We start from the raw sequence: 24,842 nt of genomic DNA on the forward strand, positions 1-24,842 counted from the left end.
GACAGGCACCAGCTAAACTAGTAAGCATTGCACTGGCTGCCACCACACACTCTCAGGGGGCAAGCAGCAATTTCCCTTAAGAATAACTTCAATGAAGCAGTAAAAATGAGTTTTATCAAATCTCAGCCCTTGGGTGTACTTCTTCTTAATATTCTGTGTGATGAAATGGGCTGTATACATAAAGCACTTTGGCCACATACCAAAGTACAATGGCTATCTCAAGGAAAAGCATGTGCAAGATTGAGATGCCAGCTGAATAGCTGCTGTTTTCATGAAACACATTTTTCCTTGAATGAACAAATGACAGAAAAACCATGGGTATTCAAACTTGGGCATTTAGCAGTACTCTCCTCAAAAGTGAACAAAGTGAGCCTGTCATTTCAAAGAAAACAATTGACTCATTCGTTGCCAGGGATAAAAATGCAGGCTTTCAAACAAAATTAGAATTTTGGAAAACCTGTATCTATCACTATGAGATTGAGAGTTTCTTAATACTTCATGATATTTCTTTTAGGATAGATGGTGATATTAACAAATGTGGCTTTTTGGATAATCTACAATGAAAAATGTCACATTTGAAAGAACCATATAAGTTAGTGAACCAGTATTTTCAAATGAACAGTGTAGGACATTATAATATTGTATCAAAAGATTCACTCAGGACAGACCAATGGAGTTTAATGTGGTAGTCTATGAAGGTCATTGATATGGTTTGTGATTCCACATCACAAATGACCTTAAAATTTTTTCATTTGTTGAGATTTGGTGTAGTTTCAAAGAAGAATATCCACAATTATCTGAAAAGTCTATTAAAATACTCCTCCCTCTTGCTGTTGTTGATTTATAAGTTGAATGGAAGGAAAAAAAATAACCTTCAATTTTGCTCCATTCTTTTCTATATAACATGACAATTATTGCAGAACAAGTGCTATTCCAAAAGAGTTTTCAGCAAAAGTTTATCTTTTGGGGTGCAAGGCATTTGATTCTATGTACATCTTTCTGCGTGGACCACAATTGTGGAAAGGAGGTTGTTTATTCTAGTGGGGACTGTTGGAAGATTGTGTGTTGAGTCTAAGTTTGGCAATCTACCTATCTAAACACTACAGACGATTTTTCTGGTTTTTAATTTGTGAACTTCTTTGTTGTGACTTAAATAAAAATCTTTGGCAAATGTAAAAAAAAAAAAAATACTCCTCCCTTGTCCCTTGTCCAACTACATATGTAAATAAGACTGGATTTTCTTCATATATTTCAACAGAAACAACCTATCACAACAATCTGAATGCAGAAGCAGATATGAGAATCCAACTGAATTGTGCTAAACCTAACATTGAAGAGATTTGTGAAAAATGTGAAATAATACCAGTATTCTCCCTAACTTATTTTGGAACACATAACTTTTCATAAAACTATGTAATGATGTTGTTATACAATGGGTCTTACTATATTTAAATGAACAAATATCTTAAATATTTTCAGTTTTTATTTCTAGTAGGGTAATAACTATTGATAGATATAGTCTACATAGACAAAAGATTTTTGAGATTTTTACTAGTTCTTAAGAGTGGAAAAGAGTTCTGAATCCAAAAAGTTGGGAACACAGAGATCTAGGAGAAAAGCTCTTTGGCCCCTTGGGCACCCACAGCTGGGCCTCCCTGAGAAGCCAGGAGCTTAAGAAGCTTCCCCTCCTTCAGGCCTCCAGTGGGTGGCGCTCCAGAGCTCGCCTAGGGCATCAGCTCACTTTATCTCCTTTTGTGCTGGGCCAGCCTTTGAAGATTCATTAACATCATCCCTACTTTGTAGATGGAGAAACAGGCTCAGGGGGTGTAATGCTTGCTAGAGGTCACCCAGAAATCTTTTGCTTGAAATAGTTCATGCAACATATATTTCACATATATATTCTACTGTGTGCCAGCCACTAGAATCTCATTCATTGCTTTATCTGTGCTCAGAGCAATGAGATTCAGCTGAGATAGTGAGATTCCCATCTAACTGTTACTCCAACCTACCAGTGGGTGCTGTCTCCTGTTCCTGTGGAATCTCTCTGCTGAGGTCTCAGTGGTTGGGATTGCTTGAGCTATATGATCCCAGTGGTGGCCCTGCTCCTGAGTCTCAGGCCTGAGACCTGGAGAAATGTCCAAGAAGACACTCATGGACATTTGTGGGTTTATGGAGTATCACAGGATATAAGCACAGCTGCATGAATGTGGCTCTGCATGTCCCTCTCACTGCCACCATCTCACCTTACCCCTGGGACCAATGCCCAGGAGAGTGATGATGATCAGAAGCTAAGGTAGCATGAGAAATCCAAGCTGTGCTAAACACCAAGTACATGAGATTTTCTCTTCAGCCCTACATGGCTGGAGAAGCCTGCAAATTCTGGCCAAGAGTAAGGACAATGGCCTCTCCACAGGCAGTGCCTGGTACAGAGAGGTGCTCTGTAAATAGTTCTTCATTTTTATCACAATTTGTTTGACTGATCTCCACAAGCTAACCAGGCCCTCACACCCCACCTCTCCATGGTGCTGGGCTCCCAAGTGTGTTACTAGAGCTTTCCCTTCTTCACCTTGACCAGAGAGGGAGGCAGGAAGCAGGTCCCCCTCTTTATTGTTGCATAGGGCTTAGGGGATGCTGGCCCCACATTCTTACCCAGCATAACTGTGCTTCTGGGGTGTGGATGCATCCAGGCCAACACATGTCTACCTCTGGCATTCTAATCCCCACGGGCTGCTCCAGAGGCTGCCTGGCCCCTGGCCAGCTCTGCTGATAACTAAAGCGTTTCTTCCTCTCCTGGCAAAAAAGAGTAATTCTTTCTGTCATGACTAAATACTAAAACAGATGAAAGCTGTAGTTCATTAAGCCTTTAGGGAGCCTGAAGTCTGTTAAGTGAGTGGGGGAGGGGAGAGGAAGGCGGAAGATGGGGGAGGTAGGGGAGAGAGATGGGGGGGGACTAGAGGAGGGGCAGGAAAGGAGGGAGGAGGGACACTTAGTTGTGGCAGGAGTTCCTGGAGCTGAATTTGGTTTTCAAGACCTTGGCATTAATGCAGTCAGCCATGAGTGCTTGATGGGCCTCCCTAAGGTGAAGAGCCTACTGTTCTCTGGAGGTTGATTAGGCCCCACCTCTTTCCTCTCAGGGACTGGCCCCAGAATCTCAGGCCTCTGCTCCCTCTTTACTCAGTGGCTCTGCCAAGCACCACCCTTTTGGAGCCCAGCATTGGGTGGTGGGAATCAGCTCTCTGCAGAGTTGGGAAGGCCTATTCCCAGCATGGGCCTCAGGGTGAAAGCAGACTTTGTGAGTTGAATATGGTCACTGGTAGGGTCCTCAGCAAAGGCAGCATTGTCAGAGCTGGCATTTTCTAGATCACTGACTTTTAAACTTTTCTGTGCAACCCCAGGAAATAATAGAGCAGGATAAAATTTGCAGTTGACACCTGCATACCCTTCTAAACACTTTACATATGTTGTCATAGTCAATTCTTACAGTGACCCAATGACATCGACAAACTTATTTTCTCCACTTTACAGATGAGGTAACTAAAGTGCAGAGAAGTGACTTGTACAAGTCACAGAGCTAGGGAAGTGGCAGACCCAGGATCTGAGCACAAGCAGATGGCCAGTGTGTGTGTGTCAGTCAAAAGTAATCCACACTGCACTGCATGCAAGGCATATTGATATTTTCTATTCATTTCTAATTTACTCAATTTTTCAAAAAGAAACACCCACTAAATAGATTTTTTTGATCCATTAATAGGTCACAATTTATGTCTGGAAAATGCTAGTTTCCATAAAATATTTCCCCTTTATCCTTTTACCAAAAGGGTAAAGAGACTCATATTTGTAGGAAGAAAACCAAATTCATACTCTCTACTGCCCCTCAATTGCATGTTTTCAGCAGTGACCAGAGAAGGTAAGCCTCTGTCACTCACATCAGATATGGTGGCCAAGCCTGTCATCCACAAACCCTCCCCCTGCCCCTGGCCAGGTGTGTGTCCTCATCAGCACCTCCTCCCACTCACTGCCTTGCAACTACCTCCCTGAGCAACATGTTCAGAAGGGTAGCAAGTGTCCCTGGTCCTCCAGAACAGGTCAGGGATGTGGAGGGCCTCAGGAAAGGGACAAGGTATGTTATGGACTGTTGGGGCATGTGTGCTGAAGGAGGATAGGAGACACTTGGTGATCTGGTCTGGTTAAAGCTTAGAGAATCAACCAAAGTCAGAGAATCAACCTCCTGCTGGAAGCAGACTTCATCTATTTATTCATAATGACTGGGTCCATAATAGATCTTAAAATGACTTCAACAGCAGGCTAAAGACTGTTTATTTAAGAAAGAAGGAACCGGGTTGGAGATGAGGCTCAGTGGTAGAGCGCTTGCCTCTGAAATCTGATCTTTAAACCCTGGTAACCACATGGGAACGGTGAAGGCTCTCCAAATGTATTCTGTCACAGCTTCTTTTTCTGATGAAGAAGGATGAGTTCACTTGTGTCAGATCCTGTAACCAGCTGGCATGCCTTGCCTTCAATGATAATTGGTAACCTCTTACATATCACGGTCACCAGATGCTCAGAATAAGGTCCAAAGACACTTCCATGAAGCCTCAGTGATGGAAGGAACCCACTTCCCTGACAAGTGCATGTCCTGACTATGCTGCCTCTGATTAGTTCTATGACCCTGGGCAGGTCACTCGACTTCTCTAGGCCTCTGTTTTCCCAGCTCTCAGGACTGGACAGCAGACTAGGTTATCTCTAAGATTTTTCTAGCATGACAGGCTTTCTGGAGAGTTTATTTAGAAGGTCAAATCAGCATAGAGTGAAGGTAGGAGAGGGCCCCTGGGCATGATGATTGGCCAGGATACAGTTCCCTGCACCACCAGGAATGCTTTTTCAAAGTAATGACTATGCTGAGCACTATGGCACATATCTGTAATCCCAGCAATTCAGGAGGATGAGGCAGGAGGATCACAAGTTTGAGGCCAGTGTTGGAAATTTAGTGGGACCCTCTCAAAATAGAAAATGAAACCGGATGGTGTTTGCTGGGAACAGTGGTGCACACCTGTAATCCCAGCAACTCAGGGGACTGAGGCAGGAAGATCACAAGTTCAAGGCCAGCCTCAGCAACTTAGTGAGGCCCTCAGCAACTTAGTGAGACCCTGTCTCAAAATAAAAAAAATAAACAGGACTAGGAATGTGGTTCAGTGGTTAGACCCCTGGGTGAAATCCCCAGTAACAAAATAAACAAACAAACCAAAACCACATAGCATGTGTGAAGCACTAGGTTCAATCCCATCATAAAAAATTTAAAAATTAAATTAAATTAAAAAAAAAAGAATGAATATAACTGGGTGTAAGGGATAGGGAGAGGGAACAGTGTACCCTTGGCTGAAACTAGTCAATAGAGGATAGGAAAGATAAGAACAAGGGAGGAAAGGGAGAGGCCTGCCTTTGGGCCAGACTGTCCATCAACACCTGTTACATCAGGAGTATAATAAGAAACACACAGCTGGGTCTGCCTCTGAAATGCTACAGAAGTGTCCCTTGGTTTTCCAGTGTATGACTAGACACAACCAGGCCATCTACTGTGTGGGGCAGGCATGCTGAGCACCTGTCATCTGCCTACTCTGGAGTCTATGGCAGTGCTGTTGCTAAGCTAACCCAGCATTTTGCTTTGTTACTCTGCCCATTCAGGACACAGGTGACAAGCTAATGGCCATTGGGTTGCTTTGGTTTTGCCCTTTGCATCAATTTGCTGTCACCATTTGGTGAGTGATTTTATAGTAAAATCCAGATTAGAGACTTTTCCTGAAAAGTCAGAAAATCTACCACATTCGCACTGATCTTAACAAGAAATTCCGCCTGAAATAAAGCAGCAGCTGCTGGCTTTGAAGAGGGCACAGGATTTTCTTCATCCCTGTTCCCACATCCCACTGCCTTATACACAACTACCTTTGTTTTGCTCTGCCTGGTTCTGAGAGATTGATGTTTGATTCTTTGGCCTGAGGAAGTCTTTAGACATTCAGGGGCAAAGGGCACTGAATGTGGAGCCCAGTCTCCCACCTGGCAATGCAGTCTCATCCTGCTCCTTGATTCTGGTCAACCGGTCTAAGCTTCACACCCCACCCCTCAATTCTGTTGCCTGCACATTCTCTAGCTTCTGTATATCCTCTTCCCCCTTGACCCTTCCCACCTGGTTTAAGGGCCATGACCCACACCAGCCTGATACATCTTCATGTGATCTGTGATCTGTCCAGGCCTAACCATGTGACTTGAGATCCTGATTCTTTCCTAATCTGGCAGTGGGGGCAGTCTCTCAAAGGCTGTGCCAAGAACCTAAAACAAGCTTTCATGTGAGTATATATCATACAAGTTCAAAGTTGGAATGCCTTTTTTCCTTCTTTTCTTTCTTTTTTTTTTTTTTAGTATTGGAAACTTTATTATGATGATGTGCATATGCTGGCGAAGCTATATGCTTCACAGTACACGACCTCTTTTTATCAAATGCATCCGAAAGCCTGCTGTGCACCAGGTTCTATGCCAAGTGCTTTATGTGTGTTACTGCTGATCTTCATTATAACCTCACAAGGTAAATATTTTCATCACCAGATGGAGACACCAAGGCTCAGAGAAATCACATCGTTAGTAAGTTTTGCAACAGGAATTTGAACCCAGTCCTGTCTTCTCCAAAGTCTGCCAGGCCTCTTCCATTAAGGGGGAGTTCTAAGACATAGAAATGGCAAGCAAACACATAAAACAGAAACTGAAAGATTGAACTGTTGTAGGCTTTTTTTTTTTTTTTTTTTTTTTTTCATGTCAAATGTGTTTTTAGTTAACTTCAAACACCATGAAGCAAACTTTACCTTCTGGTGATGAGTCAGAGTTCAGTTACTTTTTTTATCCTGCTTGGAAATCCAGAATGTACAGAAAACAAAAGATAATTCATAAGTAGACTTGTAAAAGGATGACTTAGAATTGAGACATTCTTTAACTCAAGCACTTCAGTTCCATGGGTTTTTTCCATTGTGACATTGCTTTCTGAACCATGATAATGACAAATTGTTAGGGGTTATGGCTGGCTGTGGAACCAGAGTCACTATGGGATGACTGTCTAGCAGAACTGGCCTAGGCCCAATCCCAGGTTGCAAATTCCTGAAGCAGGTCAGTCGGTCGGTCAGTGAGCCTTGTGATTCCAACCTGTACAGCAAGAAAGGCTTTCAGTAACTGGATACCCTGAATTATGTGACACATGGAGCTGAAGTCAGAGCACAGATTAGGGAATTGAAGTCCCTCTGGCCTCTGTGGAATGACAAAATGCAATATGCAGCAATAACTGCATATTGTTTTCCCTGGTACATGCCTGATCTGTGCCCTTTTCTCAAAAATAGCCTGTAGCCTTTCCTGAATTAGGGCAGCTAAAACTGCATTTTGAGCACAAGGACTAGTACTATGATTTAGAAGATGGGTAATTAATGCTTAGAAAATTGAACATTGTGGGTATAAAACTCAGATTCTCAGATACGATTTAGCCAAGGTTGTCAGTTTGTTATAGGAGGTCTTGCTACACAGAGTGTTAGAATTAGAGGGTAGGCTGTGCGCTTGGAAATTTAGTGAGACTAGAAGAATTTAATCTTTTCAAGGATTCCCACCCAAGGCAGTTCCCTGTACTTGACTAATGTCTTGGCCACTTTTCTGGGGGTCAGGGGAGGGGGACTGAGGATTGAACCCAGAGCCTCCAATTGGCAAGCATTCTACCACTGAGCTCTACCTCTAGACCCCACCTTTTCCTTTTGAAGGATGACTGATACTCCTTAGGGAAGAGAGACTCACACCTAATGATAGCACTTTGCTCTAAACTCTTTCGATTCTGATTCCCCAGCGGGCCTCAAAGTCGTAACCTCACCAGTAGCATGCTCGGTGAGGCAGGTCCTCAAACCATGACAACTTCCAGAGGCTCACAGATCTCCTCTACAATCACATGCAACCCCAGAGCACCTGATATGCAAACCACGGTTACAATGCGCAGATCCCCCGTGGGGGCGGGGCCTCTTATGAGGCTGGTGGGCGTGCCCAGGACTGGGCAGGGCGGGGCGTGGGCCTCTTACTGCGGTCGTCCTGAAGCGCAGAGTCCACGAAGGCCGCTGCGGAGTAGAAGAAGACGCTGAGGTCGAAGGTGGGCACGTCGTCGGCCTCGACGCCGTGATACTCGATGGTCATGTCGCGGTAGTAGTCGGGCCCGGTGTCCACGTTCCAGCGGCCGTGCGCCGCGTTCAGCACGTGCGTGAAGCCTGCCTTCTGCAGCCCATAGCGGTCCAGCGCCGTCGCCCTGGGCGCAAGGGAGAGAGATGGGCCTGCTATGCAGTGCTTGGTGCCGATGAGGCTGAGTGGGGTGGACTTTGGGGTGGATAGAGTCGAGGAGGGTACTTTGGAGGGCCGTCCACGGCTCTTTTTACCCAGTTCCATTTTCTAAAATAAGGTGATTTCAAATGAAGTCCCAAAGCCCTGCTTGGACCAACCCCTGGACCTTGCGCGCCATTTGACCTTTTCATTTCTCTGGCTGGGCTGGATTGGAGGATGGTGTGGCTGAGCTGTTCATTCATCTATTCTTTCATGGTTCACCAGATCAAGCTAAGCCTGGTGCTGGACACTACCACTAAACTGGGCCAGGCAGATCCCCCAAAAGGCTTCCAGAATAGTCTATTCATCTGGGCCTCCTTCATAGAGTCCCAGGAGACCTTTAAAGAGGCCTCTTCTCTGAACTTTCTGGATATTTATAGGGTTTGGAGGTCAGTACTAGAAATGATGGTTAAAGGCTGGTCTTTGTGAGAATTTGAGTTTGGGTAAAATTTTTGATATTCACAGAGTTGGTGGGCACAATGTGAAACAGTTGCTTTGGTGAGTCCTTGGCTTAGTTGAGCAAAGCATTGTTCTGAGAAGAGGTTTTGAGTAGTCCATTGTTTGAATTAACTTGGGGAAAGTTCCTGAAGCCAGCACAGAAATCATTTCGTTTTCTGGACAAGAATTTTGAAGAACAAAGAGTAAAGTCATGTGGCCTCAGAACACTGCTAGACCGAAAGGCAACATCGTGGACTATCAGAGGAAGCAGGACTTGTTTCTGCCGGGGTCAGGATGGTTGGAGAGCTTTTTGGGAATGGGACCTTCTTGAGCCTACCCTACTACAAGGGTCAGGGCATGGTGATGGAGGGGAATAGAAGCAAGAGCAGGCCAAGCCAAGGAACTAACGGCCTAAGGTATAGAGACTGGAGATAATGAAGTTCTTTCAGGAAGTGTTCATTACTTTTTGCAGTCAAACATTTATCCCCAAATAATGATTTAGAATATGTTGAGTGCCAGGCATTGTTCTGGTGCTGATTTTATAGAAGGAAACATGTTAATCAAGGAAACTTAGGTGCTACTAGAGATAGCAAATAACAAACAAATAAACAAGATCTCAGTAGTAAGAGCTATGAAGGAACTAAAGCCATGTGACATGATACAGAAGGACCATGGTCCTGCTTTTGGTAGGATAGCTGGTGAAGGCCTCTGCCAGGAGGTGGCATTGAAGTAAGGGAGGGGGAGAGTTGAGGGAGAGTGTTTCATTCAGGCTGAAGGAAAAGTACTGAGAAAGGAAACCAGTGTGGCTGTAGTAAGCAGAGGGCAGAGGTGGAAACTTGGTGTGCCCTGTAGGCCACAGGGAAGAGTGTGGATCGTATTCTAAGCCTTAGAGGGTTTTAAGGGAAGGGTGAGCACTGCTCACTTTTTAAAAAGATCAGTCTGGCTGATGTGTGGAGAGGGATTAAAGAGGGACCAAAAGCAGAAGCAGGAAGGTTTGTTTGAGGCTGTTGCAGTTGTATGGACAAAAGAGGAAGGAGGCTTGGACTAGGATGATGTCACAGAGGGGTGATTGGATCTGGCTTTAAGAAGGCATCTCCGTCAGTAGCACAGAGATCACCCTGCAGCTCAGGGAAGAGGTGACATGGCCTGGAACCATAACAATAGGAGGATAGAAAGTGGCATTGTGCTTCAGCTGAAAGCTTATCTCACAACCACTGGGAAAAGGTTGTGGACTAAAGTGACCATCTTGGATGGCAACAGGGACCAACACCCTGGGCCGAGAGGAGTCCTGCATCAGAAGCACATGCCATGACTCCTCTACCAAGGGTGCTGCTGTCTCTACTAGTTTCTTGGAGCTTTCTGTTTGCAATGAGAGGAACCATGATGGTGTCTAGAGTCTGGGAAGAAGACACCTGAGCACAGGCGTTGAGCCTTTAGAAACGTTTGTAAACAGCCTGTTGAACTGTTGTGTGGGGAAGTGGGGAGTTCTACCAAGCCCTCCAGCTGCCTTGGTGCTGGCATCCTGACTGTGGAACACATTCTGCTTTCAATTTTTCCTCAAAAAGATCTGCTTTTCATTTTTCTTCTTGTACCAAAGTATGTATACAACACACATTATGCTTTTGGAACCCAGATCTGCACTCAATTAAAGCTTCCACTAATGCAGTCCATCTTTACTGAGTAGCAATCAACCCCACTTTGAGGTTGAACTCAGTGGAAAAATTAAAATTAACTGTTTTTGACAGGAAGCTTCTACCCATCAGAAAGACTGTTCTCTCTGAGTTCAGGAACTGGGTTTTAAGATAATGAAATGAAAGTCTGAATAAATAACAGTTTGCACTTTGCTGCTTTTAAGGTCAAGCATCAGGATAAATAGGCAATAAGATTCATTTCATGACACCTCCTTATTCACTCTGTTGGGCTGACTTTGGCTGTGTCGGTGAGGAAAGGGCTCATGAGGAGCATTTGACCTGGTGGGTGTCTGAGGCCCACAGCAGATTTTCAGGTCTCTTTGGCTACCTGGGCTAGAAAGGGGAGATGATGTCCTCACACACCACTCCAGGGACTACCCCCAGCTTAGTTACTCAGAGTCTATTTGACGGCTTGGAAGAGCATCCACAGCAGAATGGGGAATTTGCAAATCAAACAGTGCCTCTTAGATCTCAGACACACAGCAGCTGGTCCCCACTTGGGCTAGACGCCTAGCTCCACAATTATTGGAAGTGGGGTAGGGATTGAGGGTGGTTGTCTGGTACTAAGTGTTTTGCTTTTAAAATTTCGGGGCCAGATACATTCTCTGCCTTGATAAGTTATGTGGGAAAGAGACTAAGAAACAGTGGCATTTTGAGGTGAGGAACAAAGAGAAAAGGCCACATGGCCCTCTTCTAGGACCATTTATGTGTATCTGCTGAAGAGACTTCAGGGGAAAAAATAGATTTAGGAATTTACTTTTAGAATCTGGATGATGCAGGGGCTGTAGTGTCTTATTGTTTAAGAAAAATCATAAATTTGATCAATTTGTTCATTTTTTAAAAATACGTCATTTAATTACAAAACTAACATATGCTGAATGTAGAATGTAGAAAACAAAAAAGAAAAGGAAAAAACAAAACAAAACAAAACAAAAAACTGCATTTATAACCTGCTAGAGATATAAGAGTTTATTATTAGCCTTTTTTTTTTTTTTTTTGTACTTTAATTGGGATTGAACCGAGGGGCACTTAACCACTGAGCCACATCCCCACATCCCCAGCCCTTTTTTTCATATTTTTATTAGTGACAGAGTCTCACTGAGTTGCTCAGTGCCTTGCTAAGTTGCTGAGTCTGACTTTGAACTCGGCATCCTCTTGCCTCAGCCTCCTGAGCCACTGGAATTACAGATGTGTACCACTGTGCCTGGCCTGCATTTAACCTTTTGATGTAAGATCCTCCAGTTGTTTTTCTGTGGATAGATTTGTATATTTTATAGAGAGGTGTTTTAAATACAGTACTGTACTGTCATATTTCATTTCATTGTGCCTCACAGATACTTTTAGTCTGTGTGTGTGGTGCTGGGTATAGAACCCAGGGTCATGTGCATGCTAGGCAGTGCCCTGCCACTGAGCTATATGGCCAACCTCAATATGGCATTCTTTACAAATCAAAGGTTTGTGGCAAACCCAGTCTATTGGCATCCTTTTTCCAACAGCTCAGATAATTATTAGCATTTTTTAGCAATATACATTTTGAACTGAAGTATTTACATTGTTTTATAAACATAATGGTATTGCACACTAAATAGACTATACTATTATGTAAGCACAACTTTTATATGCACTGGGAAATCAAAGAATTTGAGTGACTTGCTTTGTTTTGATTTTTCCTTTATTTAAGTGGTGGCCTGAAACTGAACCCACAATGTCTCTAAAGTATGCCTGTATGTACAGTTTCAAAATCTTTGACATGGTGCTATATTATAAATGTCTTCCTTTGTCAACATACAGCCTTTGATAGCTGTGTGCTATTCTCACACACACACATATATATCTCCCAATTTTATCTCACCCATCACTTTGCTGTATTTCTTAGGGTACATCTGATTATGTTGTTAGGGGTCATTTTTTGAAGTGGAATTGCTGGGTTCATGGTGTGGACATTTTAAAATATATTTCGTTCTTGTTACTAAGTGACCCTCTAGAAAACTGGTTCAGGTTTACATTCTGATTTTTATTTTTTGCAAACTTAATAGGCAAAAAATAGAGATGTGTTATTTTTTTTTTTTGGTACTGGAAATTGAGCTGAGGAGCACTGTACCACTGAGCAACATCCCTAGCCCTCTTTATTTTTTATTTTGAGACAGGGCCTCCCTAAGTTGCCCAGGCTGGCCTAGAACTCTCCTCCCTCCTGCCTCAGCTGCCCTACTTGGAATTATAGGTGTGTACTGCTCAACCTGGCTAATGTTTCACTTTCATTGACTTGTCTGAACTTTGAAGTTGGACATTTTGTTACCCATGTGTTGGACTCATGCAGTTCACTTTAAAGAAATCGTTTTTAGATGTTCATAGACCTTTATTTTATTCATTTATATATATATATGCAGGACTGAGAATCAAACCCAGGGCCTCACACTTGCTAGGCAAGTGTTTTACCTCTGAGCCACAACCCAGCCCCTCTCATGCAGGTCACTTGAAGTGGCATCCTTCTCACATGGCCCATTTTCTTCCATCAGACTTTCCTTCCCTTCCTCCTTCTCTGGCCTGGCCCAGCCTCCTGCCAGTCCCTTTGGAGTGGCCCTAGAAAACCTGCTTTACACCCCACCTCAGAGGAATGGTGGAAAAGTGCACTCCCTATGTGGAAGTCGTCTGGCAGTGTTTTGGAGTTTTGCTTGTTACAGCCCTGTATTCTTCAGCCTCTGCTGGTAAGCCCATTTTTCCAGGTGTACGCCCTTACATAGAGGGGAGGAGGCCCAAACCCTGCATATATATGTTTGTGCAAACCCTCTTCCAGCTTCCTTCAGGTGGAAAACAAGATGTTCCCATGTTTCAGGATTCTGCACTGGGCATTGAAGAAAGGCCACCTGCAACTGGGCCAGTTCTCCCTGTCCTGGTGTCAGGAAGACCCATTGCTTTCCCACACCCCTCATGGACTCCTGTTCACTGATGATCTGTATCCTACAATCTCGCACCTTTTTATCTTTTGGCATGTCACACTGTGGTGGTCACATGTCATTTTATGGGTGTGACCTTGATGATATCCTTCATCTCCAGTGGAGTCTTGATTGTGCCTATTCCTTGCAGGTGGACTTTAAAACAGTGAGCACCTTCTGAGCTTCTGATCTCAGTTACCTCACCTAATACGAAGGTGAAGTTCCCTGGCCTTTTAGTTTCTTAGGGTGCTGTCACTCATTGATGGTGAAGCTCGTAGGTGAAGAGGCTGTTCAGGGTGACAGCTTAAACTCCTGCTTGAGCTAACACTGTGAAACCTTTGGGGGCCTCAGTTTGCCTTGCTTGCTGAATAGAACCAATTACACTGTCAGTACCTTCCTTTTGAGTTCTCTGTGAAGTTATCTAATATTCAAGCTTCTTTGATAGGTTAAAGTAAAAATTCAGGAAAAAAAGACAGTGGAAAAATGTGCATCAAAATGTGTTTATCTCTGGGTAATGGGATTATAGAGAATTTTTAATTTTCTTTTTGTCTGTGTTTTGTAGATTTTAAGTAATGAACATGTCGTGTATTCATTTACTATTTAATGTGTACCATGATTTTTTTGATGTTACTTCCTTAGTACTCAGGAGAGACTGACTATTGCAAAGAAATGGGGCGGCCTTGGGATTTTAAACTCCTGTTAGAAATCTCTTCCTGTCTGTCTCACTCCCCCAATCTCCAGTCCTCTAAGGATAGATGTGAATGGAGGAGAGAGTCTACACACTGGGGGCCTGGTTTTTTGAGAAATGATGTCATGTTAATGCTTTTCCTTACTAACTGTGCAAGGAATCTTTTTTTTTTTTGGCGGCTGGGGATTGAACCCAGGGCCCTGTGATTGCAAGGCAAGCACTGTACCAACTGAGCCATATCCCCAGCCCTGCAGGGAATCTTACTGTTGTTTGGGGCATTGACTGAGAAGGCTTCATTATGCATGAGACTTGGCCAGACCACCGTCTCAGGTATCTCCCATTAGGCCACCTTTCCCATGACTGGTGCCCAGTTGGACCTAAGTGAGTTTCAGTAGTTGAAGTTTCCGAGTCGAGTTTTTCTGTTTCCTTTAGGTATCCTCTAGCATGTTAAATTGTTAGCCGTGGTGTGCTTTTGCTGTATCCTAAACTTACCACGCCATACCTTGGAAAAGCAGATCAAGTTTTAGTTCTGCTTGGTGCCTGGAGGCTGAGTTAGTTCCTTTTCTGGAGGTAAGGAGTCACAGCTGTCCAGGTAACACCAAAGGCAGCCCCTCTCTCAGCTGAGGATCTGCCTCCACCTCCTTTTCTACTCTCTCCAGCTGCAAATCCTGGCGATGCCTCTGGCTTTTGAGGCTGTTGGCCTGCTTGGGAGCATAAAGTCAGAACCGAGAAGACAGAGCAGAGTGCTCCCTGGAAAGCAAGCTCAGCTGTCGGCAGCTGGCCATAGGCATTTGGGAAGAATCAGGTTCTGTGGGGAGGGCAGTTGGCTATTGATGACCCTAAAAACCAGACCTTGGAGGCAACTATAGCTTTAATAAAAATGGGAGCTGCTTAGGACCTCTGCCATTCAAATAGCAGAACAGCTTAACAGCACCCTGGTGTTGGCTCACAGGGACGCCCACATTGTGGAGAGGGGAGATTTCTCAATTATCCTGTTTCAGCCCAGCCTTATCATTGCAGGCTGCCCTGCCTAGGAATTTGCAATCACTTTGAGAGTAGCTAGGATATTTCCCCTCCTGCTGACTGTAGGGGGAAAAAAAGAAAAAGAAAAAAGATTTTGCTAAGCAAATGAAAGATCTGAAAAAGATTAAAGCGAGAGTATTTAAATTACAGAAACTTAGTGCTTTCAAGCATACTCAAGCATTTTTGAAGCACCCATTTAGGGACTGCTGATTGATAAGAGGCGATGAATTATTCTTATCTCTGAGTCCTTGGCTCTCTGGAGGGCAACACTTGGTTAACCTAATTTGAATCTAATTTGAATGACTTAAAAGTAATAAAACAAGTATGTGCTTGAACCTAATGAAGCCTAATTTATTTAATAGGACATTTCTTAAAGAATTTTATTTTAGAGCTGGAAGGGACTTTTGAAATCATCCTTTATTTAACAAATAAAGAAACCAAGTCCCAGAACAATAAGATGTTTTGCCAAAGGCCACACAGAGCTAGTGACCACAAACAACAGGGACTTGAACTCTGTGCCTTGAGTCCTGTGGGAGAGCTTTTGCAGAGCCCACAGTTCCCACTGTGGCCAACTCAGACCCCTACGAAGTTATGGGAAATGGGTGGAGAGGGGCTGTACCTTGAATGAGGAAGACTTTCCTATGGGAGTATCTTCAGCGTGGCCTACTGGTCAGATCCTGCCCCCTCCACGGACACTGTAGACCCTCCTGTCTGGGCCTCTTCTCATCAGGCTGCAGTGGTGGGACTACCTCTCTCTTCCCCTGAGAGCTGGTGAGCAGTGGGGACTTGGAGTTTCCAGGCATGGTATTGGGTGAATCCTCTGGGAAAACCTTCATTTGAGAGGAAGGCCAGGACAGTGTCTGTGGAGGGGAGGAGGAGAACGACGAGTGGACAAGGCCCACAAGGAGGGTCCTTCCTTCAGCACTTGGCCTTGCCTTCATGATAGGATCTCATGGGAGAAATTTGATCCAGGGTATTTTCTGTCCCAAGGCTGCTCTTGAGTGGAAGGGCCCTTAGTGGTAAAGTCTGGCGCCTGTTCTTTACTTTTTCTACACACTGCGTCAGATTTCTAGAATCTGCCTCACCTGTAATAATTTATACTTGTTAAGTATTTTGCATTGGCAGTGGAATTCACTGCACTTGGCAATAAGCCTCTGGGAGTCTTGTTAACCTTGTTAAGTGGCTGTCGCAGGAGGGAGCCCTGAGCTGAGATGGGGCCTGCACCAGGCCATGCTGTCTTTGGATTCCCTTCCCCAGCAAGTTCCCACACACCTGACCATGTAGCCTACCTGGACCGAGTGTATATGTTTATCTTGGGCCTCAATTACACAGGGCTGGCTTGAATTGAAAGGGAAGTGACTTTTTGTTGTTGTTGTTGGCAGAAGCAAGGTTATAGTCAGAGATCGAGGAAGCCAGCACATCTCCTTGTCTGGCACTCTCTTAAGCAGAATGAGTGAATTCTTCTTGAACACTTCCGTGGCTTCCTGAAGGAAGTACTTTCCCTGCATTCAGCCTTCCACAAGCTATCCCTTACCTGACTTTCTGGATTTCTTTTTTACTACCAATTTTAACAAAAACATTTGTGTTTATCTGTTACTTTATAATTTACAAAATGCTTTCACATTCCTTAGTTCTTTGAAGCTTCTCAGTAACTGAGTTCATTTCAGAGATGAACTCATAGACTCAGAAAGGTAAAAGGCCTCACCCAAAACCACTACTCACCAGCTGGCTGTGGTAGGTTGTTATCATTTGGAATATTTGCTATCCCTCCTAAGGGCAGTTTATAATTTCCCATCCCCTTAATGTGAGATGTTGGCATGGACTTGTTTTGTCCAATGAAATGGAGACAAAAATGGTCCATGTCTCTTCTACATCAAGTTAGGGTTTGCCACGTCTCTCTTTTCTCTCTGCTGCAAGGGAGAAAAATATCCCAACAATATGCCAGGTAGGGGCTGCTCCATCAACCTGGGCCCTGGACTCCAGGGTCCATGGAGCATAGTCACAACTGACTCACAATGGAGTGTAACATGAGTGAGAAGTAAACCATTGTTGAGGAAGGCCACTGAGATGCCAGGGTGGCCTGTTGGATTAGCACAGCTAATAGAAACTGACCACACAGTAGTAGAATTTGGATTAGCCCAGACCTTCTAAAAGTGTTCTTTCTACCACAATCATCCTCTGTATTCCAGATCAATCACCCGCTTTGTTCTCCCCTTCATGGCTTTTCTCATGCTGTTCCCTCTATCTGGAATTCCTTTGAAATCCTACCCATCTTCCAAAACCAGGCTTAGAATTCACCTGCCGTGATCTTTCTTAGATCCATAATAATATCAAGCACTTATAGAACACTCACTGCATACGGATACTCTAGCTCTTGTTTAATGCATTTAATCTTCCCCCATAAGATAGGTCCCATAAGGTTGCCTTGTAAAGGGAAGTGGTCACAAAACTGGTAATCTGCAGATCCAAGACTCAAATCCCACTCTTCTTCCACTCCACTTCCCTGATACATTTCTTTATGTATCTTCTCTCCTCATCTGTAAATAAAACAGTGTCTTTCTCTTACTGATGACATTTTTTTAAATCTGAGTTTTGAGCATGAATTCTACCACTTAGGTAGTTGACCTTGGGCTGATGACTTAAGCCCAACTGAGTCTCAGTTTCCTCTTTGTATCCCCCACAGTTCCCAGCAAGTTACTCAGTAAATGCTTACTGATTGGACAAATGAACGCTCTGAGCCTTGGTTTTCCCATGTGTAAAATGGGGGTAATAATGCTATCTCCTTCATAGGGCTATTGTGGCATTTAAATGATGCCTAGCACAGAGCATGACACATTAGAATTCAATACAATGTAGCTATTATTGTTGTTATTATTATAAGCTATAGGCAAGAAAAATGTAATATGTAAAATATAGAAAGCTAGTTTCCTGACAGAAAGCTAGCTTCCTGACAGAAGTGACGCGTGAACTTGGAAGACTGCAGAGAATCTGGGCACTGATATGAGGTGAAGGGCAAAGAAGAGCATGGACAAAGATGGAGGGATGGTGTAAGTCTTTTTATAAAATATTTTTTTAGTTGTCAGTGGGCCTTTATTTTATTTATATGAGGTGTTGAGAATCAAACCCAGTGCCTCACACATGCTAGGCAAGCACTGTACCACTGAGCCACAACTCCAGCCCAGTTACATTCTTAAAGTGATATTTTGGGGTTAAAGTATACCTTTAAAAGAAACTAATTTTAGACTTACAGAAAAATTTCAAAAATAATAATACAGAGAGCTAGACATGATGATGCACACCTGTAATCCCAGGAACTTAGAATTCAGGAGGCTGAGGCAGGAGGATTGCAAGTTTGAGGCTAGCCAGAGCAATTTAACGAGACTATCTCAGAATAAAATTTTAAAAGGACTGGACATGTAGCTCACTGGCAGAGTGCTTAACTGGCATGCATGAGCCCCTAGGTTCAATCCCCAGTGCCAAAGGAAAAAAAATAGTACAGAGACTGTTTGACAATAAAAGGAATGAAATATTATTGTATGCTACAACTTGGATCAACCTTGAAGAGTATGCAAAGTGAAAGAAAGTCAAATCACAAAAGACCACACATTGAATGATTTCGTTTGTACAAAACTTCCAGGAGGGGTAAACATAAAAACAGAAAGTAGACTGGTGGTTGCCGGGGGCTGGGGCAAGGTAGGGAATGAGGAGTAACTGCTTATGGATTCCCAGTTTCCTCTTGAGGTAATAAAAAATGTTCTGAAATTAGATAGTGACAGTGGCCTGCACAACTTTGTGAATATAATAAAACCACTAAATTGTATACTTTAAAAAGATAAATGTTATGGTATGTGAATTATCTCCAATAAAACTGAATTCAAAAGAGAAAGCAGTACAGAGGGTTCATGTATACCTGTGTTCCCCTAATGTTCGCAACTGGGAAATGATTAGAATAATTGTAGTGCAGTTAGACTGTGGAGTATGAAAAGTGCAGAACAGTAAGTATAGTATGATTGCTTTTTAAAGAAATTGTTTAAAAGAAATGAAAACCCTTTGTATATATATTTTTCCTGATGTTCACAATAACATACGTAAAGTAGTAGAAGCATCCAAGTGAACTTAATATTGGTTAGCTGTAGAATTAAGAGGGGACAAAGAGATTATGCAGTTCTTTTTATAATCCCCTATTTTGTTTAATTTAGTATAAAAGGCATGTAATTTTTATAACTTCTCACATTTCAAAATATTAATGCATAAAAAAAGAAGACAAGGGATTCTGCCGGATGGTCAGCTTTTGGTTGTCATGACCAAAATACCTGACAAGAACACCTTAGAGGAGGAAAAGTTTATTTTGGCTAATGGTTTCAGAGGTCTCAGTCTCTGGTCATCTGACTTCAGTGCTCTGGGATCAAGGGGAGGCAGAACATTGTGGTGGAATGGTGTGGCAGAGGAAGACTACACAGCTCAAAGTGGATGCAAAGAAGTGTGATAGAAGCCAGGGGACAAGATATAATCCCGAAGGGCACACCCCCCACTGACCTACTCTACAACCATGCCCCACCTATCTACAGTTACCACCCAGTACAGTAGTACTTTCAAATGATTAATCCATCAAGTGGATTAATCCACTGGTTAGGTTACAACTCTTGTAATCTAATTGTTTCATCATTAACACAGGAGTTTTTTGGGGACACCTCCTATCCAAACCATAGCACTATCCTTGGGTGATTCTCATAGCTAGCAATTTATCTCTAGATTTTAAGCAGCAAGATATGTATTAATATCACACACAGGTGTCCTGCCCCTTCTGCCCCAAAGTACTGGATGATGGAGTGGGAGGTGTTGGAGTGGTAGTTAAGACCAAGGTTTCTGGGTTGGAAAGAACTGCACTTGAACTGTAGCTCTCTGCTATCATACAGTGGGCATACTAAACTGTTCAGTTTCCTTACCTTTAAAATGGAAGTAATTAGATCATCTTTTTCACTGGGTTATCATGAGGATAAAATGAGGTTATCCATGCAGGGGGCTTAGTAAAGTGCCTGGCATATAGTGTTTCATAAATAATAGCCATTAATAATGGTAGTATTTACAGTAGGCACTTTTCAGAAAAGGGGATGTGAAAGGCTTACCATCCTTTCAGGCACACAGGTTGGAGTTTTCCTATGCTATCGACCTGAGGATTGATTTTTAATCTTGTTGCTCTTATACCCAGCTAAAATAAAAGACTGCATTTCTCGGCCTCCCTTGTAGCCAGGGGCAGGAGAAGTCTTGGGTGGGACTTCTCCTTGGGAAATTGCCCTTTTCGTTTTTCTTTCCCTCCACTTTTCCTTCTTTCTTGATTGTATAGTTGACGATCAGAGCCATATAAGCAGTCTGGGACCCTGTAGCAACCTTGAGGAAGGAAGCCAGGGTCTCAAGATGGCAGAACAGAGCACACGAGCCTGGGCCTTTGCTGATCACGCAGTCACCATGTCCGCCCCAGCTTGCCAGCCTCTGGACTTACATGCAAGAGAGAAATAAACTATCTTGCTTCAGCCCCTTTTCTTTCTTCCTTCCTTCCTTCCTTCCTTCCTTCCTCCCTCCCTTCCTTCCTTCCTTTCTTTCTTTCCTTTCTTTCTTTCCGAAGGTGAACCCAGCCCTAATGAATAGAATTCTCGCAGAACAAGTATAAAAGCCAAAACCCATGGCTGGGAGGTCTGGCAGTGACCTGGGGAGGAGCTGCTGCCTTCCCCTGGGCAAGGCCAAAGTAAAGCAGGAGCTGGGTACTCACTCATCGCCAATGTAGAGCCTGGGCCAGACCTCGTTGACGTGCGTGTACTGGGGACTGCCCTTCCAGAAGAGCCGCTCCAGCTCGAAGGCTCCAGGGGTGCAGTATTCCTCTGTCTCCCTGTCCTCCTCCGCCTTCAGGGACAGCCTCTTGGCAGATGGGTAGACATTCTTGAGGCTTGTTTTCGCTTCTCCAGATGTCATTTTGAAGTCAAGGGAGTTTCTTTCCTTTCTGCAACTGGTCATGAGAGAGGGTCAGGATGGGGATTGGCAGGGAATGCCAAAGTAGGGAACAGGCGTTACAGAAAGAGGTGGGAAGAAACTGAGCTTAAAATATGGCTTATGTGTCCCTGGCTTGCTCTGCTCCCACTTGCTTATCCCAGGCCACGCAGGTGAGCAAGGCAGGCCAAGATGGCAGCTAAACAGCACTCCCTAACCTTCCAGCGTTTCCAGAGTTGAGAGTGCAGAGGTTGATTTGCCGCTGACCCAGGATAGGCTTTGTGCTCAAGAAATCCTCCCACACAACCAGTCCCTTTCCACCATGCTTTTAGACTTTACCACCTTTTTGGTGCCTACTTTTTCTGTCATCTGATTGGAATTTCCTACTTTGGGCCGTTTTCAACTCAAATAGGAAAGTTCAGGAGCCTGCTGGTGTTGCAGGACTGTGGCATCCTTGATAGCCGCAGGGAGCACTCAGCCAGCAGAAAAGGGCACATGGCTAAATGCAGAGCAGGTCTGTCTGGTTCTGCACAGTCGAGTACAGAAGCAGGGCTTCAGAAGCCTTGAGGTGGGAGGCAAGCTGCTGCAGGAGGGGTGGCCAGCTCATTAGGACAGTTGGGGTCCTGTTGCCAGCTCTCACACTAGTAGGCTGGTTGTTGCTGCATTAATTTATCAGGGGGTCAGAAGAGATGTTCATGCTAGAAGCAGTTCTGTCTGTAGATTGAAACCAGTGTCTGGAAAGCTTGTCAGGCTCTTCTAGTGGAATGTGGAAGAAGAGTTTCCATTGTCCCCGAAGAAATGAATTCAGTGTGGAATAGGGCGGTGTGTGCTCTATGAGCCAAGTGAATGGTATATATATGGCCAGACAGCCTAGGAAGGAAAGTTGTATTCATGCTCTGAGACTAAAGGGAAGGAGAAAAGGGTGAAATGACTGAGAAGTGTAGAGATAGGCATGTGGCAGGGAGGGAATGTTATTTATTTGACAAATACAGTCAGCCCTCCATATCCACACATTCTAAATTCATGATTCAACCAACAGAGGATTGAAAATATTCAGAAAAGAAAAACTGGTCTGGTGTAGTGGTGCACACCTGTAATCCCATTGACTCAGGAGTCTGAGGCAGGAGTGCAAGTTCAAGGCCAGCCTGGGCAGTTTAAGAGAGGCCCTAAGCAACTTAGCAAGACCCTATCTCAAAATACTCAAAATAAAAAATGAAAAGGATTGGGGATGTGACTCAGTGGTAAAGTACCCTTGGGTCCAATCCCCAGTACCAAAAAAAAAAAAAAAAAAAAAAGAAAAAGAAAAAGGAAATTGCATCTGTTCTAAACATGTACAGACTTTTTTGCCTTTATTCCCTAAACAATATAGTATAACAACTAGTCACATAGCATATACATTGCATTAGGTATTATAAGTAATCTAAAGATGATGCGAGATATATAGAAGAATGTGCATAGGTTATATGCAAATACTATACTATTTTTTATGAAGGATTTGAATATTGAGTACTCCCAGATTTTGCTATCCTCAATTATTCATGAATACTGAGGAAGAACTGTACTTATTTTGTGCCAGACACAGTTCCAAATTCTTTACAATTATAAACTCATTTAATCTGAACAACTCTTACAAGGAAGGCACTATTGTTATCCCCATTTTATAGATGAGGAAAATTGTAAATTGAGGGTGTTTATAGCACATGACCTTAGTGCTATAAACTGGATAAATAAAGGAAAACAATCTACCACTTATTCTTCCTTTCTGATACAAACTGTACTGGGCTAATATAGGAAATTTTCTCTTTGAGAAAGTATTCCAGATAATAAAGAAGGAAGGAAGCACTATTTTACAATACCCAATGAGTTACTGGATCCAGGCACTGAGTATTGACTCCTTACAATGTGAGAATAAGAAGAAACAACAGACATTATTTGCTTTTTGATAGAAGAACATACTGGTCAAGCGGTCTCATCAAAGCAAAACGTGAAGGCTAGGGTTGTATCTCAGTGTTAGAGAGCTTGCCTAGCATGTGTGAGGCATTGGGTTCGATTCTTAGCACCATAAATAAATCCATTGACAACTGGAAAATATATATTTAAAAAATTTTTTTAGTTGAGGTTGAACACAGTACCTTTATTTTATTTATTTATTTTTATTTGGTGCTCAGGATTACCCAGCACCTCACACGTGCCAGGCAAACACTCTAACACTGAGCCACAACCCCAGCCCCCCAATTTTTTTCTTTTAAAAGCAAAATGTGAATCTTAGCAGAGTCCTTAGGGTCTACATTTGATGGGAAATTTGCAAGAGATTCAGAGGACCACAGGGCCTTATCTTTTAGGAATACATACTGAAATATTCACAAATGAAATGATACAATGTCTTGGATTTGCATTAAAAACAATATAGATGAAAAATGCAATAACATCACGTTGGCAGGTGGGGTCTTGATGGAGGTGTGTGAGACAGGATTGGCTATGGGTGGTGGCTGTTGAGTTTGAATGATGGTTTCAAGGTGATTACTATTTTCATGTGGGTTGGAATGATCTGTAATAAAAATTTTAAAAGAGGTACTGGGCATGGGTGGCACACTCCTGTAGTAACAGCTACCCAGGCAGCTGAGAAAGAAGGATTGCTTGAGCCCAGAAGTTCAAAGCCAGCTTGGTTAATATAGTGAGACCCATCTCTTAAGAAAAAGAAGAAAAAAAGAAAAAACTTAAAAAGAAAAGAAGAGGAACAGGATGAAACCACTGCTTTCAGGTTTGATTCTCTCAAGTCCATAGTTGATGCATTAAAGGATCATGAGCTAGCAGTCTGTGTCTGTGGGGATCTGGGAAGCCAGGGTTTGTGACTTCCTCCTTCAACACCTTGCTTCCTGGGGTGGGATGGTGAGGGCAACATGGAGTAGAGGGGAACCTTTCAGAGTGTGATGTAAAACCACCTCTGAGAGAGTCATCTGGCACTGCCTAAAAACAGATTTCTGGGCTGTACACTGGAACCTCAAAGTCTGTATTTTAACAAACTCCCAGGAGAGTCCAATGATCACTAAAAAGTTTGAGGTGTGACTAAAGAGTCAAGGAGACATGGTGGCACACACCTGTAATCCCAGCTACTGGGGGTTGGAGCCAGGAAGTTCAAAAGTTGGAGGGCAGCCGGGCAAATTAATGAAACCCCTTCTGAAAATAAAAAATAAGAAGGGCTGGGGATGGAGCTCTGCGGTAGAGCATCCCTGCGTTCAATCAATATATATATATTTGTATATATAAGTCTCTCTCTATATATAGAGAGAGAGCAAGAGAGGGCGTGTGTGTGTGTGTGTGTGTGTGTGTGTGTGAAGGAGGTATCGAGAAGGATAATAAGAGTGCTCAGTCTAAATGCTTTCCATTCTTCCTATCAGGATGGGGTTTGGCTTTCCCAAATGCAGGTGCAGTCCCTGAAGGAGCCACCTTGGTCTGAGGCTCCGTGGTGTTCTCTCTGTAGTTTCAGTGTCTGTAATGTAGAAAATGCTCAGGAAATATGTCTTGAACAAGGGAATGGTTTAGTGCCGGGTAAATGAATGACAAAGGCCTGGGAGGCCTTGCTAGGGACTCAGTCAGAGCTGCGGAAGCAGGACTCCGGTTGACCCAGAGTCAGGTGCAGAGGTGAAAAGTACAGAATAGGATGAATCCTGCTTCCTCCTGCCAGTGGTTGGTCAGGCCTGA

General features: G+C 43.5%; 1 protein-coding gene across 1 annotated transcript in view; it reads right to left on the minus strand.

Moving 5' to 3' along the window:
• The window catches only part of Dusp29 (dual specificity phosphatase 29), a 39,233-nt gene that overhangs the window by 6,506 nt on the left and 7,885 nt on the right, over positions 1-24,842 (minus strand). The window contains exons 2-3 of the mRNA XM_047551979.1: positions 20,926-21,159; positions 8,094-8,314 (exon numbers count right to left, since the gene is read on the minus strand). Of these exons, the coding sequence (XP_047407935.1) occupies positions 8,094-8,314; positions 20,926-21,125 (421 nt within the window). The 5' untranslated portion in view covers positions 21,126-21,159. The remainder of the gene's footprint in view (positions 1-8,093; positions 8,315-20,925; positions 21,160-24,842) is intronic.

Source organism: Sciurus carolinensis, chromosome 5 (genome assembly GCF_902686445.1).
Source record: "Sciurus carolinensis chromosome 5, mSciCar1.2, whole genome shotgun sequence".
In the NCBI taxonomy this organism is placed as follows: Eukaryota; Metazoa; Chordata; class Mammalia; order Rodentia; family Sciuridae; genus Sciurus; species Sciurus carolinensis.